Here is a 19,500-nt window from a genome sequence, read left to right as displayed (position 1 = left end):
TTTATTTGATTAGCAACTTTGTATAGTATCTAGAAAACGTAAAATGCTTCACTGGAAATTAAAAACACAATTCCAAGGGTGAAACTGAGTTTGTAGAGAAGGATTTAAGGGCTTTAAGTTCTTTAAATTATTACATAATTTATTTTTTTTCTACTTTGTTTAAAATATTTTTTCAGCTGTACTGCATTAATTTTCATGTCTTAGTCTGACTCATGTATAGTCCAAGTAGTGTAACTAATTCCTTCTAAAACTTCATTTTACTTCCAGCCTACCGATCCCTCTCTAATGTATTGCCAAAATAATGGCAGATTTTGCCATGTGTCATGTCCTTTATATGTCATGTCTATATATTGCATGTGGGATATGAAGGATATTGACACAGATTAATTATTTCTGATAAAGTATCTCAAGCCATATTGAACTCTTCTAGGACTCTCTGCCATGTGGAGGCTGGCAGAACTTCTAATGCGCTAGGTTTCACAGCAATGACTCCGCAGCATTTTACAGGGCTCTGTGTAAAATAAAACATGTGGAGCCACAGGTGAATTTTTCTTTTACCTACCGAGAAGATTAGGACAGTGAGGATGTGTACTCCTATGGAGAATGCTAGCAGTAGTTGCAAGGGAGAGAACTGAGATGGACATGTGAGAACTATATCCACCCCCTAGCTTTATGGCAGAATTGGGTGTGCTGTCTTACAGCCTTCCTGTGCTCCTCCCTTGAAAACATGCATACAGGTTTCAGCAGCTCAGGGCAAAAGTCAAACAGCTAAAGCAAATTCCCTCACCCTGTTTTGTCCAAGAATATTGTTCCCCTCAAGACCAGTTTATATCATATCTTTATCATTCTTAGTTCTGTGACTTAGTTCTAGACTTATTCTATACAGTATATTAAAGTAGATACACATTTTTCAATGTGTAGAAACCTGTCATACCTATCCATCAGGGTTTCTATGAACAAATATTACAGTCGTGGTAATAAAGGAGGATTTAACTCCGAAATTCCTAGGCAAATCTGCATGTGATGGAGTCGCAGTTCTTTCTAAGAAATTCATCTCACTCTAAGCAGTAACTTGCGATCAAGAAGATATTTTTCATTTTGCTATCTGCTCATTTTAAGGGAATCTATTTCCACACAGCCTCAGTACTAACCACTACAGCAAAAATGCAGCGTAGAGTCAACTTAAGTCCAACTGTAATCCAGTGGAATTGTATCGGGATTAATTTTTCATCCTCTGCAGTTTCTCCATGTGTTTGAACACACTGGAAAATACAAAAATTCAATAAATAGTCTATGTTTAGTTTATATTCTGTGCTTGTTGGTATGATGTGTAACGACAGCATACTTTTGCAAATATCATAGCAGTTTATGAGATGAAATAGATCTTCCTGCTTTATTCTTGTCAAGAAAAAGAATCTAGTTCATATTGATCTTTCACTTATTTTTGAAACATGGAAATTACTTTTTTCAGAAAACAAATAAAAGGTGTATAAATCCTTTTCTGATATGTACTCTGTTTCTCTTGGAATGTGAAGGAGCCATAAAGAAAGGATCTGAAATGCACCAAACAAAATGGACTAAATATATTTGTTGTTGTCTTGCTTTTTTGTCAGCGTAGGCTTCCTGCATAGCTGGAATAAACTAGTTTTAGAAGCATTAGGAGTGCAGTATACAGAGGTAATTTGGAACAAGGAAAACCAGATCTTGAATAATACCAAGCTTTTGATAAGAGTACATTGCTTTTCATGTTTGTTGCTCATTGAACTAATCATCTACATTTATTGTGATAGGATGTAATATTCTGAAACAAAAAGGATATGGCTTGATTTTATTTTTAGAAGTATGCATGTTTCAGGAGAAAAGCATGAAATGCGTTGACTATGAGACACTTTTTCTAAAAGAAAAATCTGGAAGTGCTTTTTTTTTCCCTAATTCTGTGTTCTGAAATGCTATGAATATAGGTGTGGTAAAAAACACCAAGAGGGTATGGATTGGACAGCTTCCTGCTGTGAACAGTTATTCATCATACATGTTTCATGGCACGTGTTCTTGCTGAGGAAAAGGCAGCTGTTTCTATCACCACCCTAAAAACTAATAATTTCGTGCAATAGATAATGCATATGATAATTCTTTCATTCAGCAATAGATTTATAAATTTTTAAATGTGGAATGACTTTGGAAGTATACAAACATTAAAAGTTAACTTTTTTACTGTGAACTTTATCCTTATTTATATATTGTTTTGGTTATTTACATCAGGTTTGTGATACTTAACCTAGCCTAAATAAAATCTCCAAATGCATACTTGAAGAGAAAGAAATTTGGTAATAAAGTATTGTTCAGTCCAGCAAAAAAAAAAAAAAAAAATATCACAGAAGCTGAAGCTAGCAACGTTCAGACTTGAAATAAAAATACAAATTTTCAAGTAAGGCCATTCATACCTGGTATATTATACATGGTTATTTACCTTAATAATGGTATTTTTAAAAATCTAAATCGCCTTTTTAATATCAATAGATAAATACAATACTTATGATACAGTTGAATCCTTCAGAATTACCTCTGATGTATTCCAAACTCATTCCTAACTACTTTACTGCTAGGATGACCATAGGTAAAGTAAAATAGTTGGATAAGAACTCTTATACTGTACCAAAGACATTTCTGGCTTGTCTTAAAATTGCTCCAAATACAGTGCTAGTCATTGCTGTGCAAGAAATAGCTATCCAGTAAAGGACAGTAAATGACATTTGGAACAGCCATAGGTGAACAAGGACAATCTACTCATGATTCAGTGCAGCTAACATTACACTTAAAATATCAAATAAAACCAATTCAATTAGGAACACACCAAGTAGGCAAGTTGTGTGCTCCTCTCCCTCAAAGTCATTCGTCTAAAGAAAATTACAACAAATTTCCATTGGGGACTACCTGTGATGCTCAGTTAGTGCTGGGTCTTGCTCTCATATGCCACAAATAATTTCCGCTTTCACACTTCATCCCCAGCACTCTCATTTCAGGCATCCAGAAACTACCACCACAAATCTCAGTGCCCAAGCACCCCAGGAGAAAATGCAGAGCTTTATTCACTAGGTCATTTTCTTTGTGGCTTTTTGTGCTTCTTTGTTTGAAAGTGAAAGTACTTTTGTGCATATGTGGCTACCTATAGAGTACCTGTGTGCTCATGTATGTATGTGTTGAAATTAAATTTTTAATTTTTATTTTTAGTATTTTAAAGAGCTTGATTCAACCACTGTTCTCTGTGACCGAATCTGACCTTGTGGAGCTGCAGCATGCAAACGTCTTGGAGAAGGGCAGCCAATGTACAAAGGCTGCATTGAGTGTGTGGGCAGGCTGGAATGCTGGTACCGGGCAGCTCCCTGAGGAATGTTCTTTTGGCAGAAAGAGCCGTGCTAAAAATGAGGGGGAAAAATGAATTCAAAATGTAGAGCTGGCCTGCAGTTAGAGAGTGATAAGAAAAGTTGGCTGTTCAACATGAACTGCCAGTTGCATATTCTACGTCCTTGCTATTCTCAGGTCCTCCTACAGCCATGGCCCTGACCAGTGTTTTGATATAGCACAAAGTGGCTGTTTATTGCTATTGACTGCTGAGGCCTGTGCTCCAAAATGCGTTCTGTCAACAGAATGTAAGTGAACTTGGCATTTTAAAGCTCGGCTGCTGCGGTTGTGTAGTTTCCTTGGAATTGCCATGCAGCAGGACCGGTGTTGCAGTCCCCAGCTCAAACTGAAAATGTTGCACAGGAAGACGTATCATGTGAAGGTCAGATTTACCTGAGATCTTGAGGGTTATGTGGGGTTTTTTTCCCTCATCAGCACAGTAAATATATCTTGTCCTTGCTTTGTTGCCTGTCAAAGGCTAGACTTTTAACTTTCTAAGTTTTGTTCAGTATGCTCTGTACAGAAAAAAGGTTATTATTCGGTGCAAAGGGCCTTCGTGTGAAAGGGAAACACGGCTGAGTATATAGTACGTGATATTATGGTAAAAGGAGTTGTCAAAACCTGTGCTAACTCTGTGTTGCACTGAAGATTTTTACACCATTTTGAGAAGTGATATTTTCTATGATTTTGCAAGAAATCACATGTATTGTTTTCTATTGCTTCCATAGGAACTACAGGCAGAAATTGATGCTCATACTGACATCTTTCACAACCTCGATGAAAATGGGCAGAAAATCCTGAGGTCCCTGGAAGGCTCTGAGGATGCAGCCCTGTTGCAGAGACGTCTGGATAACATGAACCTCAGATGGAGTGATCTTAGGAGGAAATCCCTAAATATTAGGTAGGACCTGAACGTAAGCAAAAGCCTATAGTTGGTGCGTAAGATGGAATGCTGCATTTTGCTGGTAAAAAGGTTTAATTTTGTGTCTGATAGCACTATTTTTGTCTATTTTTAAATGATTTGTGCTATTTTGAATGTTGGCTTAACTTTGTAAGAATGATCAGGTTTTTTAGCGTGAAAATGATAGTAGAGGATTAGGATTTAAGGCATATGATGAGGTTTTGTAATTACAGGAGAGATTAGCATGTTTAAACAGCAACTGTACCCCCCTCTGAATATGGGCTTTTTCTAGAGCTGGGATGACTTATCGATGACTCATGAAAGAAAATTATTAAATAACCTATATTTATGATAAGCTTTATTTCTAAGGCTGCTATTTCCAGTGCAAAACTAAGAATAGCCTTGCAAATGAGACACAAATTATTTAAGATTGTAGCTGTTGTCTGGAGTGTGGACGGAATTACAAAATAAAATCCAGGAGTAAAAGATATCCATAGGTAGTGCCATAAGAGGAAAAATTTCTGCTTGCAAGGAAAAATATAATAAATGTTAATGTTACAAATGATGAAGTGGGGGTACACAGGCTTCAGTGGGCTGAAGATTGCTTTTCAAAAGGAGGAAGCTTCTCTTCAGAAATACAACTTTTACATAGGCATCCCAGCTCTGTTGCGTTCAGTCTCCTGCATTTTTTCATTTGCTCACTTGCTGTGTGTAGTTCAGAGGGCAGCAAAAGGCTGAAGTGTTTTTCAAAGTGATTTATGAAATATTAGCTTTTTTCAGCTCAGGCCCTGAGGGATGTCTGTCTGTGTAATGACAAAAGTCATCTTCATAACATCAATCATTAAAAATAAATGAAGGATGTAAGGTTGAAAAGATATTAGTAGCTAAAGAAAAAGAGACACACATTCCTTCTTCCTTCTTCTGAGGAGCAAAAGAAGAGGGGTATGACCCTTCAAGGTCTCTCTGAGAATTATCTGTTTTGTCTGCACACATTTGAACACATTTATAAATATATGAGTGTATGCATATGATATACACCAGTGTGCAAATACATAAACATATATTCCCAAAGGTGAAGAAAGGGCAGAACAAGATGGGTTCTGGGAAAACCTTCACCAAACTGGAGAAGGCCAGAGCACAGCAGCAGTAACAAAACCACTTTGGGTCACTCTTTTTGCACTTTTCCTCTGTAAAGCCAGACCTGGGGATGCAGGGAAGAAGTGAGGACCCCAGGTTTTGCCTCCAGTTGCTGCCTTGCTCTGGAGGAGGTGGCAGCTTGTGTTTGCTGGGAAAAGTGTGAGAGGCAGGAGTTAACCTGATTCTGAAACTTGGCTCCTTGACTGTGCCCCCTCCAAAAGCCCTGTGGTCCTTGCTCTGGCTGTCACCTCCTGCAACTCCCCATACAACATTCTTGCTTCTCTCCCCCCTTGCTGCTCTGGGAGACACCCTGGAGCTCCCCCAGCCCTCGCTGCCTGCCAGGCTGCACTCCCCACGCAGCACCTGCGGTCAGGCAGTCTGGCCCCAGCTCACAGCTGCCCTGTGAGAGCGGAGATCAATAGGCAGCACGGTCTATGTGTGCCCCTCCCACATCGCCTTTAAGTTTGGAAAAGGAGTTTTTCCATCACTTCACATACCAGAGCGGCTGAGCTTTCTGTCAGCCTGTGGCTAATCTGTCCCTTTCCTTGCCAATCCAGTTGCCTGGTGTAAAAGGTCAGAAAAAAAACAGAATCCACAGGGCATTTCAAAGAAATACAGCTGTCCTTACCTTCAGCAGTTCCTCATTTCATTATCCAAACTAAGTAATAAGGTGTGCAAAACACTGAGTCCATATTTATCACGTTTCTTTATAGAGCATTCCATATGAGGTATAGGAGTAGCATTTTCACTGTCAGAAAATATGTGATTCTATGTGCAATCACTGAAAAAGAAGAGAAATGTTTGAACAAAGATGGAAGTTTAACAGAAAAAAACATGAAATAATAGAAAAGCCATCTTTATTTTCCAGTACATTTTATAACGTACTGTTATGTAATACTGCTTTTGATGTTACCTGGAAGTGATTTAGGAATTTCTTCCCAACCAACAATTAAAAAATGGCATATTCCTAAGTCTAGAGAGACAAAATTTTAGTGTGCTTTATCAATGGTATAAACAAAATTGAAGATTTGATCAGCCCAGTGATGTTTCAGTCAGGTGTTTTCTCTCCACAGGATTTAGTTGCTGAAAATTAGTAGCTCAACACTTGATCCCAGTATTAGAAAAAACACATTTACACATACACAGAGGAAATATTTGGAAGATGTCCTCATAGTGGAGACCTTGTTTTCACACGGTAGTGTTCTGTCTCTTAATTTTTCCAGTGATTCAGTTTCATTCACACCTCTGTTCAAAAGGCACAGACATTTGGCTACTGTAAGGGCATTCTACTGGCTTTAACAATCTCCTCACAACTTTTTTGGGAAAGAATAGCATTGGTTCTCTTATCTTAAAGGTGAGCAACAACATGAATCTTATGTGAGTTTGAACTGTTTGTGTAGCAGTTTAGAGAAATGCCTGCTCTTCTATGAGTTGGAAGACTACTCTCCACATTTTAGTTAATTAATCTCCTAGTAATCCTAAGTGATGACTAAATTACTCTCATGCTAGTCCTGCATAATATTTGTGCACGCTTAGTGAGATTGACAATTCAACACAGTTATTATTGCTGAAGAGGAAAACTGGAGAAAAAAAAATAACCCAAGAGATGGGAAAAGAATGTATGTTTCAGGCCAGGACTTCAGAAGCAAATTTAAATCAGTGTTGCCAGAGTCCAATTCAAAGCTACTGAAGCTATTTAAAAATCGCAAAGTTAATGAAACACTAGGATCTTTCTCAGTAAGTAAGCTTGTACAATTTGGGTTTTATTTTCAATGTGCCTGAATATATCTTATATTTAATTCATGCTTTCAGATCCCATTTGGAAGCCAGTACAGACCAGTGGAAGCGTTTACATCTCTCTCTTCAGGAACTTTTGGCATGGCTGCAATTGAAGGAGGATGAATTAAAACAGCAAGCACCCATTGGTGGAGATCTTCCCACTGTGCAGAAACAGAACGATACTCATAGGGTATGATTTTTTTTAAATTATCTTTCGGTCATTGCTTTTTGTTTTGCAGGTTTGTGCTGCATGAAACAACCCTTCTTGGAAAAACTAAGATACCTTTTACAACACATTTAGAGACAATGAAAACTGAACTTCTTGCATATGGGTACCATGTACAGTTTTGAAATACTGCTTAGAAAATCAGACTTTTGGAGAAGGGAGTGTTTACTATCACTCCTTGGATTTTTGAAAAGCAACACAGGATTTTCACAGACCTATCACAGACAGCTAGTTTCCATGGCCAGAAAAAATAGTAATCTAATATTATTTAGGAATTAAATAAGTAGTTTTGAATTCTTTTCTAGATCAGACATTTAAATTTCATGTGTACTTTTTGAAACCCCATTTTGTTATTGATTTTTGGAACATCTGTTGTTAAACAGCAATTGTTGTTGAAAAGTAGCTGATACCAGCCCTAACACACAACCGTGTGCATTGTGAAATTATTGTGATAACAGACTGTAACTCTCTATAAGTGATAATAATTCCATCAAGGAATTCTTAAGGAAAGGCAATAGCAAACCATTGTATGGGGACTGTTCCAGACTAAGCTTTGAGTAAAATGGAACCTAAATCCAACCCTTGTATGGGAAGTTGTTGGTTGTGTTTTTTTTTTAAAAACCCACCAGATGAACAACCCCTAAAATAACACAATACTGCTAAATAATTTATCATACAAAGATTCACAGAGGACTTTGTGTTAAAGGTATGCTTTAAGTATGTTTTCTGTGTTGAAACAAGTTCACACCTGTCTGATGCTAACCTAATGTCTTCTTTCAGGCAAACAGCTTTTAATTTGTTATGCCATTGCAGCCTATTCAGGTCTGAATGTGAAATCACAGTTCTAGTACCTCAGCTATGCTTTTTTTTTTAGTAGTGTCATAATGAAACCCATAAGAAAACTAGTGTTCTGCTAAAATAAAGCTGAAGCATTACTGAATGAAGCAGTAAATAGGGCAAAACTGTTGCTCTGAGAAGGAATAGGGAACCATGTGAAAGGTAACTGGGATAGCATACCCAACTTCAAGAACTCCTATTCTATCACTTATGAACTCTATAAAATCCCGTCTAGCCCTTATGATAAGACTTCTGTTTCTTTTGTGTTAGTTTCTGATGAAAACTTTAATCTGGGAAGCACCAGTTAATAACAGATGTCCATAGAGAAACCAGGCCTCAAACCACTAGGACATATCCTTATTTAGTAGGAAGTTGGGAATACAGTGTCAGGGTATTTTTTTTTTATTTTTTTTTTTTACAGAGAACAGTATAAGATCAAGGGCAAGGACCCTTTCTGATATAGAGAAATTGTCCTTTCATGTTTAAAAGGTAAATGTATGTAGTGATTGGGACAACCCATATAAGTATTTATACTAAGACATTTCTCCACTATACACTATTCCATTTCTTGGAATTTACTTGGATGTAATATTCTAGCTCTCCTCTCCTTCATCCACATGTGTCTTCAGTTAAAATAATGACATTATTGGAAGGTTTTCCCTCCTGTTTGATGACCAAGTATACTTCAGTGTATTTCAAAAAAATGTCTTTAAAATGTATATAAAAAAAAATAAATTGTCATTCTTAATACCATGAGAAGAGAATATTCCAAAACCAGTGATCGTCAGTTAAAAACCATTGAGATACACATATGTAACTTACAATGTGTGAAATTTGCCACAAAAAGGTATTGTTTCTGCAGTTCCTAAATCTCTGATTTTATTGCTTAATGGAGAAATGTGAAATGGTACTATAAAATGAAATTGGATCTGAAATACCTGTGTTTTCTCCATTCATCAAGTGCTATACTGTAGGTATTGCTCTAATAGATTGTCCTACCTAATGCTGAAGGAAACATTTTAGAACAAACAGCGAGAAGATTAAGTTTGGAAACAGAATGTGACATACCTTGCTGCTGTAAGTTATCAGGAACTCTGAGTTTGTGAAAATCTGGAAATATCATACACAACCAGGACTGGCTTTTGGCATAAGCAAACAGGCATTTGTCTACAGTAGCAGACTGATGGAAGCTAGTGGCAATATGGTTTCTCAAGGGCCTGTCTTTACTTAATGGCTGAGAAAGCCATAGGGAATGATGAAAAAAACCAAAACCCAAAACCAAAACCAAAACACCTCACTGTCAGTGCACAATGCTTTTCTAAGATGATATAATGCTTTGCTGCAAGGGAAAGCTTAATTGCATTTCCAAGGTCTTCCTTCTGGAGAGGTGATGTGTAGGATGTGTCTTTCTCACAAAACTTTACTTGAGACTTCAAGCATTATCACAGAAACGGTGAGGCCAAAACATCCATGACTTTATGCAGCACCACCTTTTTTCCCTGTGTGAAAGGTAAGATACATGAAATCTGAGGTCTGTCCTACCCAGCTGGCTATTGCAACTTTCATAAAGTAGTTTTAAAGCCCATCCAGAAGATCAATATGGGAGAAATAATATAAATGTTGCTTTAACTCAGCATGACTTTAACTCAAACCCTTTACCTAAAGACAACTCTTGAGGCAAAACAAGACTTAAAGAAGGGCTTGTGTAGAAGTGTTACAACAAAACTTGTGTTATCTGAATAATGTTTGAGTATTCAAAAACATGACCTTTCCTCCTGGATCAAAGAAATATTTTTTTCATCTAGAGAAATGACTTCTCATAACATATTAATATTGTATATTGTTCTACAAACTATTAAAAAAGTCCCTAGAATTCATGGTAAAGGTGGCAAGACATCAGTGATGGACTAAGTGATCTCTCTGTCACTCATTAATCAACTGAAGTGTTTAAAACTTTCAGGGATGAGAAGTGCTGCGTGAAAGTAAGTTATCATTAATAGGTGGAAAGTAACTTTACAAAATTACTTTTCCCACTCCTCCTTTCTGAATATCTTCTCTGCCACATGCAGATACATACAAGACACAAATCTATGGTCATCATGTCTAGTATCAAAACTAGAACTTTTTTGTTCCTTTTAGAAATATGGCTTTTTTCCTGTCCCTATTCTCTAGCACTTCTGTAGTTTAATGTGAGCCCTTTTTACTTGTAGGTATTCTGAAAAAACACATAATCCTTGAAATTAGGTTACCCTGTCTACTCTTTCAAAAGTTTCTTACAGAGAAGGAGGGAAAAGCCACCAGTGCAGAATAATGCTGACTTCAGGTTGCCTTTGACAAAATCTGTTTGCAGCTTGGAGTTTTTCTACTGTATTTTTTTTTTCCATGACACTATGGACTTTCTTTTACTCTAAAAGTTTATTTTACAGAAGCAGACATACAAAGCTGTATTTGAATGAACAGCTTACCTGATTTCTGAACATAAGAAAAATGCTTTTAAAAAGGCTTGCACCACAAGTGTAGCAGCATCTAGCTTAAAACCGGAGTGCAGTACTGAAAAGCCGAGTTTTTTCAAGAGTTTTAGGGCCTCTGCTTAAGAACAAAACTTAGTTCTCAGAGTGTTGGAGGTAAAAGTAAAGAGTAGTTGAATTTTGCTTTTGAGAAATAGAATCTGCTGATTGTTCATTTTGTTCTCCTCAGTGTCAGTTCTGGAAATCAGTCTTCAGTAAACAAGCTAAGCCTCTACCTATCTGACCAATCTTTTAAATGACACAAAACTTCCAGCTTTGGTTTTTCTGTATCAGTACAATGTCTTTCCTTCTGTGAAAAAAATATTTTTGCCAGGTAAAGCCTGAAGTGAACCCAAGGTAAGTTCGTCATTGGAGAAGAGAAAAACTTTGAGCAGGGGAACATTATTTACAAGCAGGTTAAATGATTGCCATTGAAAAATGGCATGATGAGTGCAAACATGATTTTATGCCTGAATCTTTTTTCTAAGACAGTGTTACAAGCTGATATTTTTTTTTCCCCCCTTAAGGATGTAATTTATAGAAAAACAAACATACTTAACCTCTCTGTTGTTTAGAAGACCATCTGGAATGTCTCAGACATTCATAGCAGAGATGAAAGGAAGTCAGTTCTTATCATTAGAATGCTCCTAGTTGACAAGATTGGCTTTAAAAATTTTAAGAGTAAAATTCAGATGAAAGTTTCAAATGCTTGAATCTGTGCCAGAGGAGAGCTTGAACTCAACTGAGAGAAGAGATATCTATGCAGTCAAAATCATTGTTGCATTATAAATTAGAGGTGCTTTTTAGACAAGGAAATTTGGAATTTGTCCCAAATACACTCACATAACCACTATTTCTTTGAACTTATATATAGTGGGTCATTTTGTTGATTTTTGACAGCTGAAGAAGTTGTGTCTATGCCAAAGTCTTAGAATGGGTGAGAGGAGTGGGTGTGTGGGGGAAGTGGGGTGTTGTCAATAATGAAAAATGCTGCTGTTCATCAAAATACTATTTAATTATCATACAGTTTTCTTTGCTTTACTGTCAAAATAATGGTTTATTGAAGTAATATTAATAACTGTACATGTTACAGTTAATCTCAGTTCAGTTACTTGGGCATCATGCAGATAGTCTGCTTTTTCTTTCATTCTTTTAAGATTTGCCACTAGTGATTGTATTAACAGCATAAGTAGCATTTATGAATATAGAAGGTAATTATTAACAATTCCTTGGAAACACAATCACATGAAATGTATAGCAGCAGTGCCTAAGGAGTATAATTCCTGCATCAACACACTAACTTTTTCTGGTGGCACAATTTTTATCTGCTTTTTAAAATTGAAGTCAAAACCCTTTTCTAAAAAGCATTCTGGTTGTGAAACATCTTAAATTAATTTTATTGTACTCTTTCTCTTCAAAATTAATTAAAAGCAAAAATATCTGCTTTTATAATAACAAATTAATGTTAGTTTTACTAATGCAAGTCCCTTCTCGTTATATTGTCATCTTTCAAATTAAACCGTCTGTGTTTCTCCATCTACAGAGCTTTAAAGACACTCATGAAGAGGTAATGGAGGTTTGAGATAAGCTGATCAATATAGGCATTATTAAAACGGTGGACAGAATACCACTACTGCTGTACTGTTGATGACAAATAGAGATGCTTAAATAGTTTACTTACTTTTTTTTTTTTTTTTTTGTGTTGGGTCATAAATTATGGGCATTCGATTTCCACTACAGTCACCATGAAGTGTGGAAGAAGTTAAGGAATTCAATTAAATTAGCCTAAAGTCATTAGCTGTAAATTAGACATTCATTTAGGCTAATTCTGCTTTCAGTGATGGTCGTCTTATTATAAAGATGTGTCAGTCAGGGCTTAGATAGATAAATACTTTCCTTTTTTTTTTTCTCAAAACCCCAGAAAATTTAATTTGTTGCTACTTAGGATTTTTATTGGTAGTGTGTACATATTTCACAACAAAACTTTAATCAGAAAAGCTGGCTTTATTTTCATACAGTAAGAACATTTCTTGGAATGGGATAGTGCAAAATGAGCATTCATTATTTTTAATGCTGTTCTGTGCTTCTGCTTCAGCCTCATGTTTTTTTCATTCTTTCCTTTTAAAATTTCTTATACTGAAACGTATTCGAAACTCACTTGGTAGAAGTCTGCAGATCAAAACCAGAGAAGGCTATGAGAATTGTAAATAGATCTTAAGACCATACTGTGAACTTTTCTGAAACTCAGGATTTACAGACTATAATCACACCCACCGGCTCCAATATACAGAATGGAAAAGTTGGAAAATAAAAGATTTAACACATAGGCTTACTGTTTTTCTTTAATAAAAGAGAAAGAGAATCTTCTTGTTTGTGACTAGATACAAAATATACAAAGTCGGAAAGTTCCCATTAGCATTTCTCTATTGTATTGAGAAGATAGATACAATGATTCCTGTTCACACAGTTTATGGGATGCAGTGTGCATATCTGATTATGTTATCCTTGTTCTGTTGCACAACAGATGCTGGGGAATGTGGCTTTAAACTTTTTTCAGAAATATAACACCACTAGGTGTATTTCGTTGGTACGGCTTTATACAAAAGCAGTATAAGTGGAAAGAAGGTATTTTGCATCCTTCTCATTTTTTCTACATGTACATAGCTAGGGTTTACCTGACTACAGCAGCAGGAGTCCGTACAGCAGTACTACTGATTCCAAATACATAGCTTAAAGGCATTTCTGGCTTTCAAATATGCTATCAGTTGGTGTAGTTCTGTGTTCCCATAGAATTTCTGTGACTCCTTCCTGCTCTTGGTGCATGTGAGAACAGACCTTTGTGCATGTGCCTCCTGTTAGACTGGTTTGGGGAATAGACATTTCTGAAGAAAAATTTGTCTTTGGAGATGTTTATAAAGCATATTATATCTTTAAGCTGTTACACAATTGCAGTGTAAAAAAGCAGTATTACTGTTGATGCCACTTTTAAAACTATCAGATGAAAGCAAAGCCCACAGTCCACGGGGGAACATTTTAAGTTATGCTACCTGTTGCCTTACTTGAGCTGCAGACCTGCCTTACATCAGAATGATGTAACGTGAGGTGAGCACAAAAACTAGTTAAAGGAATGGATTTTTCTCATTTGGAGGCATGAAAAAGGCTTATTATATTTCCTCTTTCCATTGCACTTCATGCAAGAGTCAAGTATGAATTATAAAAATTTCTAAACCTAAAAATGTCTGTGTTAAAAGAGTTTTAACCCTGCAGTAACCCCACTCAGTTTTTATGCAGAGTAATATCCAGTGATAGTTTACTTGTTAATATACAGTACTTTTTGTGAAAATCAGTGTTGGTTCTTACGGGTCAACATGATTGTTGAAAATATTTGTCACAGATACTAATCAAACAGTAGATTCCCTTATGATAGCAGATACACCCTGTGAAAGGGTCCCAGTTCCTTTGAGGTACATGACACAAAATTAACATCTTTTAATTACTTAGTCGCTTCCTTCAAGAAAGCACACATTGTTAAAGGGTTTTCCTGATTCACATTTACAAACCTTATGGTCAGTTCTTGACCACTTAATAAAAAATTTATTTAAATATTTATAGTAAAATAATGTAGTCATTTCCTTAAGTTTATTTTCCTGAAATGTATGAAGGATTTTTTATCTGTGACTGCTCATATTATAAACTGCAGGTGTGATTCTCATCATTAGTTCTGTTAAGTATTTCCTGTACAGAGATTGTATATCAAATATAATTCACAGTGTAATGAACTTTTTAATATTAAATTTATAATCTTTCATTAGTTTGCATAGAAAGCCAAATTTTGTATAATAATTAATTAACCTGAATTGGTAAATTTATTATCTTAGAAGCCTATAGACTCTCTGTGTTGTGAAAAGAAATTTCTAATCCCTGCAGTAAAATATCTGTTTTCCAGTCATGGCATATGGCTCTCCTTTTTTCAGTATTGTGTTTTGTGTTACCTCGCACTATTGTTATCTGCATATTTTACCTCTATGCTACTTGAAAACAGTATGCATTCGATATTGTTCCATAAAAAGAGAAGACAATGTTGAAATAAAACAGTGGTAAGGACCGTTTAGATAAATTCAACACAGCATGCAAAAGACCCAATGCAACGTGCGATCCGCAGGCTAGGTTTCCTCCACATTTTTGTGCGGTGAACATTTGGATTCAGATTAATGGAATTGTCGTGGTTCAACCCCAGTCAGCAACTAACTACCACACAGCTGCTCACTCACTCCCTACCCCAAAGGGATGGAGAGGGGAATCAGGAAGGAATGCAAAACTCGAGGGTTGAGATAAGAAAAAAATAATAAACAAAATAAAATAGGGGGAAAAACCCAATAATAACCACATTATTGTAATGAAAAGGAGGGAGAAGGGGAGAGGAATAAAATACAGAGGGAAGGGAGAAAAAGAACGAGTGACACACAATACAATAGTTCACCACTCACTGACCGATGCCCAACCAGTCCCCGAGCATCATTCATCAGGCCCCAGCCAACTGCCCTCAATTTATATACTGAGCATGACATTCTGTGGTATGGAATATCCCTTTGGCTAGTTTGGTTCAGCTGTCCTGGCTGTGTCCCCTCCTAATTTCTTGTGACCCTCCAACCTTCTTGCTGGCAGGGCCTGAAGAAACTGAAAAGTTCTTGACTTAGTATAAACATTACCCAGCAACAACAAAAAATATCAGTTATCAACATTATTCTCACATCAAAACTTAAACAGCACTGCACCAGCTTCTAAGAAGAAAATTAACCCTATCCCAGCTGAAACTAGGACAGGAATCTTAAATTCTCTTTAACAAAACAAACAAACCTCAAAAAACAAAACCAAGCCTGAGATTATATATGTATACTTTCAGTAGCCTACCAAAATTTCATATACCAACCTTGAGAATCTTACTCATGGTCATTTTAAAAGCAGGGAATAGAAGAGAGATAGTAAAAGGAGCTGTTGCTGGAGGAAGGAAAATGCAAAGAGGAAAGAAGAAAAAAAGGCAAGAAAGAAGACAGGTGCCAGAAGCATGGCAGGAAAGGAAGAGATGAAAGGCAGAAATACAGTTGATATGAAAAGGAGCAGAACATGCCACCAAGCAATGATAAACATAATGATATGGAAACTGGTAATAAATACTGATGAATGCAACTAAGAATTAACTATTTCATAAGGACTACTTTTTGCTCTTTAATTTTTATTCATGCAGGCTAGATGGCATTTTTGAATTTTCACTTTGGCCTTGATACTACATTTCAGAAATCTCAGTTAATGTAATTTTGGAAGAAATACAACTACAGCACTACTGGAAAAGATTATAATTTAATATACTGGATTATTTTATTTTCTTATTAATTGTTGCAGATTAACATGTCAATATCCATAAGTCTTTTTTTTTTTTTTTTCTCCTTATGATGTAACAGTTGCCAGCAGCAGTTGCAAAGTGATAGCTGTAAGACATATTGGATGTCCCTTCTCATTCCAGTAATTCTTGCTTTCAAGAGCCATCAGCCATGCTGGTCTGGTCCACTACAGAGCCAGGCGAAACCTTGCCCCTTGCAGCTCAGTTCTGGAGTTGACCCTGATGTTAAACAAAAGGGATCCCTCTCACAGTGAAAATTTGATCAGCAACCTTGTGTACTTTGCAGCATGCTGGCAGAATGTTTGCTCCTTTGAATACAATGTGATTTCAAGTTAAGCAAAAGCTGATTATCTCTTTTACATTTTTTTTTTGGAACTACTTGTAATACACACATGGAAGCTGTGGTTGGAAATTTTGTTCTTAAATTGCTGAAAACAAGGGCTAGCACTCAGTATTTCTTCATATATCCACTTACGATAAGTTTGTTTCATCTCTCAGACCTTCAAGAGGGACCTGAAAACAAAAGAACCTACTATCAGGACTGCGCTTGAGACTGTGCGGATCTTCTTAGCAGAGCAGCCTGTGGAGGGACTGGAGAAGCTCTACCCAGAATCAAGAGGTAACTGAAGAAAGAGCAGCATAATGAAACATTGCTGGAAAGATCAGTGATGATCAGTGATGGTTAAATAAATTCTGCCAGCCACTGTGAAAGTGTTCCTTTTACACTCCAAGTTGAATGTCAGTATTCAGAAACTAAGCTAAAAATATAATGAAAGAAACCCTTGGTGATCCTTCTGAACACTATGGCACTAAATAGACATGCATATTTATAGGAAGACTTTGAAACTGGCTTTAACTATAGCTGTAGGCCCATTTGAGGTCTGAAGGATGCAATTTAATTTAAAATTCAACTTGTAATCTCAGTACTACAGAAGCTCCCAAACCCACTCAAATTCAGCAAAAGATTCACAGTGATTAATATTTATGTATGTGCAGAAATATCTTGCTGAATCAAGACACAGCTGATAAACTTTCAGCTACACCCTGCATGTTTAAAAATGCCTTTATGTGCCTAAACACATACTGTGGTCATCTGTATGGTGGCAAGATTTAAATTTGTTAAGAAATTTTCAAATGAAAATACATTAATAAAATAAATTTCATGGGTGCCTTTAGTTATGAATAGTTTCTCACTGAGCTCTGAACTTAACCAGATGGCAATTATTTTTTTTCAAAGACAAGTATATGTCTTAAAAGCCTCTTGACTTTCACATTTAGAACTGTCACCTGAGGAAAGGGCACACAATGTCACTAAACTTCTCCAAAGGCAAGCGGATGAGGTCAGAACTGAGTGGGATAAGCTGAATCTACAGTCTGCTGATTGGCAAAAGAAAATAGATGATGCCCTTGAAAGACTGCAGGGCCTTCAAGAGGCGATGGATGAACTGGACCTGAAACTACGCCAGGCTGAAGTGTTCAAGGGATCTTGGCAGCCAGTGGGGGATCTGCTAATTGACTCTTTGCAGGATCACTTAGAAAAAGTCAAGGTATGTGTCAGTATTTCAGTATTTCTGAGTATGAAGTAATTGGCTTGTTCGTTGTATGAATTCCCAAATCAGGAATTATCTTTCAAATGAGCAATTGATCACTTTGTATCATAGTCATTTATATTTTATTTAAAAAAAAAGAAAAAAGAAAAAAGAAAGTACATGTAAAGAGTTTTATAATTTGTGCAATTAAAATGGAATTAAATCAACATTGAGAATGTATATTGCTAACATGGGTAAAAGCACTACAGGAATGTGTAAATATCCTCAACACACTCACTGTTAACTGAGGAGATGCACAGTTAACAGTAAAGAAAGCAAAAAAGAATAGATAGGAGAATATATGATAAAAGTATATAAAAATAATTATGTTCTTTATTATATTTTTATAAACACAATGAGTACATATTTGTGCCTATACATGTAGAGTATAATTTAAATAATTTAAGATATATTGTTTTGTTGTTTTGCCATGATGGTGGTATCTGCTATCTGTCTTATTTGATAACTGGGCCTCATAATGTAAGATAGTTAAAAAAAAAAACCTGGGAAAACTGTCATTATTTTTTTTTTAGCAATGCTTATCTGCTTTCAACAGTTGTTTCATAAAATCTTGGCTTATTGAGAAACTCACAAGGACTTGTCCTCTTTCAGCATGACTGCCATGGACAGACTTTATAAATAATACAGGATTCCTTCAGCTAGAGCACAATAGAGACAGTTGCCATTTTGATAAGAACAAAGTGCCTCTGTTCCATTCACATAAATGAGATTCATCACTCATTTTGAAAGAGACCTGAGCTGACTGTTATTTTCCTTAGTAGAACATTAGGATCTAAGAAACAGAAAATAGAATGACTAATGGCAAGAGAAAATGCCTTTTAAAAATCAAATGTAGTTTATGAAAAAAAAAAAAGTCTGCAAGTTTTAATCACCCAGAAAGTTTAATGAGTGTCCTGTACAAATATTATACAAGACAAATGAAATACTTGGTGGCTGATGAACAGAGCTGCAAAAATTTGTTTATCTTCATTTAAGTTCATAAATGAACAGAAGACACCTATTTATAAGTTCTCAAAAAGTGCCTTCTATTGTAACTATGGGTTTTTTTATGATTTTGAAGAAGATATTCTGAACAAAATGTCTGAATCTCTATTACTGGAAAACAAAACAAGTCATTTAATTCTAAAGCTGTGACCATAACTGTTGACTCCATAATTATAGTGTTGAATCCTGTTATGGTTTAAAAAATAAAATAAAATTAAAAATCCGTCCCCGAGGACATAATGAAATTCTAATAACAGCCATGACAAAACAGAAATCTTAACACTTATGAAAAACCAGGGGTACTATCAATCGGTGAATTTCTGTTTATTCCTTCTGTAGTCTTCATATTAGGGTCAGGCAGAAACCAAGACTGTTTCAAGATTTAAAATTAGATGCTACCACCTACCCAGTGATTTTTATCCTATTTCCACCACATTTACTTAAAATATTTATTAATATAGGCTTTCATAAGGCCACACCATAAGATTATCAGCTAAACGGTAAACAACAAAAAAACATACAGAATATATTCATATCCTTATAAGCTCTAACTTTTCATTATATATATGTCAATTGTAGTTTGCTAGATGTACACACATGGCTATTGTGCTTTCAATACCTTCTAAGTGATCATAATTACCTTAGGTAATATAAGAACACAATAGGCCAAAAGCTGAATACTATTAACTGTGTGAGTAGTACAATAATTGCCCCAAAATATG

General features: G+C 35.9%; 1 protein-coding gene across 14 annotated transcripts in view; it reads left to right on the top strand.

The window, feature by feature from the left end:
- DMD (dystrophin) overlaps positions 1 to 19,500 on the top strand; it is a 1,160,159-nt gene that overhangs the window by 958,800 nt on the left and 181,859 nt on the right. For 12 of the 14 annotated variants that reach the window (XM_055801176.1, XM_055801179.1, XM_055801178.1 and 9 more), the window contains 4 exons: positions 4,128 to 4,300; positions 7,250 to 7,406; positions 16,683 to 16,803; positions 17,463 to 17,731. In XM_055801176.1, the coding sequence (XP_055657151.1) occupies positions 4,128 to 4,300; positions 7,250 to 7,406; positions 16,683 to 16,803; positions 17,463 to 17,731 (720 nt within the window). Of the gene's footprint in view, positions 1 to 3,708; positions 3,782 to 4,127; positions 4,301 to 7,249; positions 7,407 to 16,682; positions 16,804 to 17,462; positions 17,732 to 19,500 lie in introns of those variants that run through there. The other 2 variants (XM_027782512.2, XM_027782511.2) reach the window with 2 other exon arrangements.

Source organism: Falco peregrinus, chromosome 4, assembly GCF_023634155.1.
Source record: "Falco peregrinus isolate bFalPer1 chromosome 4, bFalPer1.pri, whole genome shotgun sequence".
Lineage (NCBI taxonomy): Eukaryota > Metazoa > Chordata > Aves > Falconiformes > Falconidae > Falco > Falco peregrinus.
The sequence above is the reverse complement of the archived record's forward strand: the minus strand, read 5'-3'. Positions and strand labels throughout refer to the sequence as shown.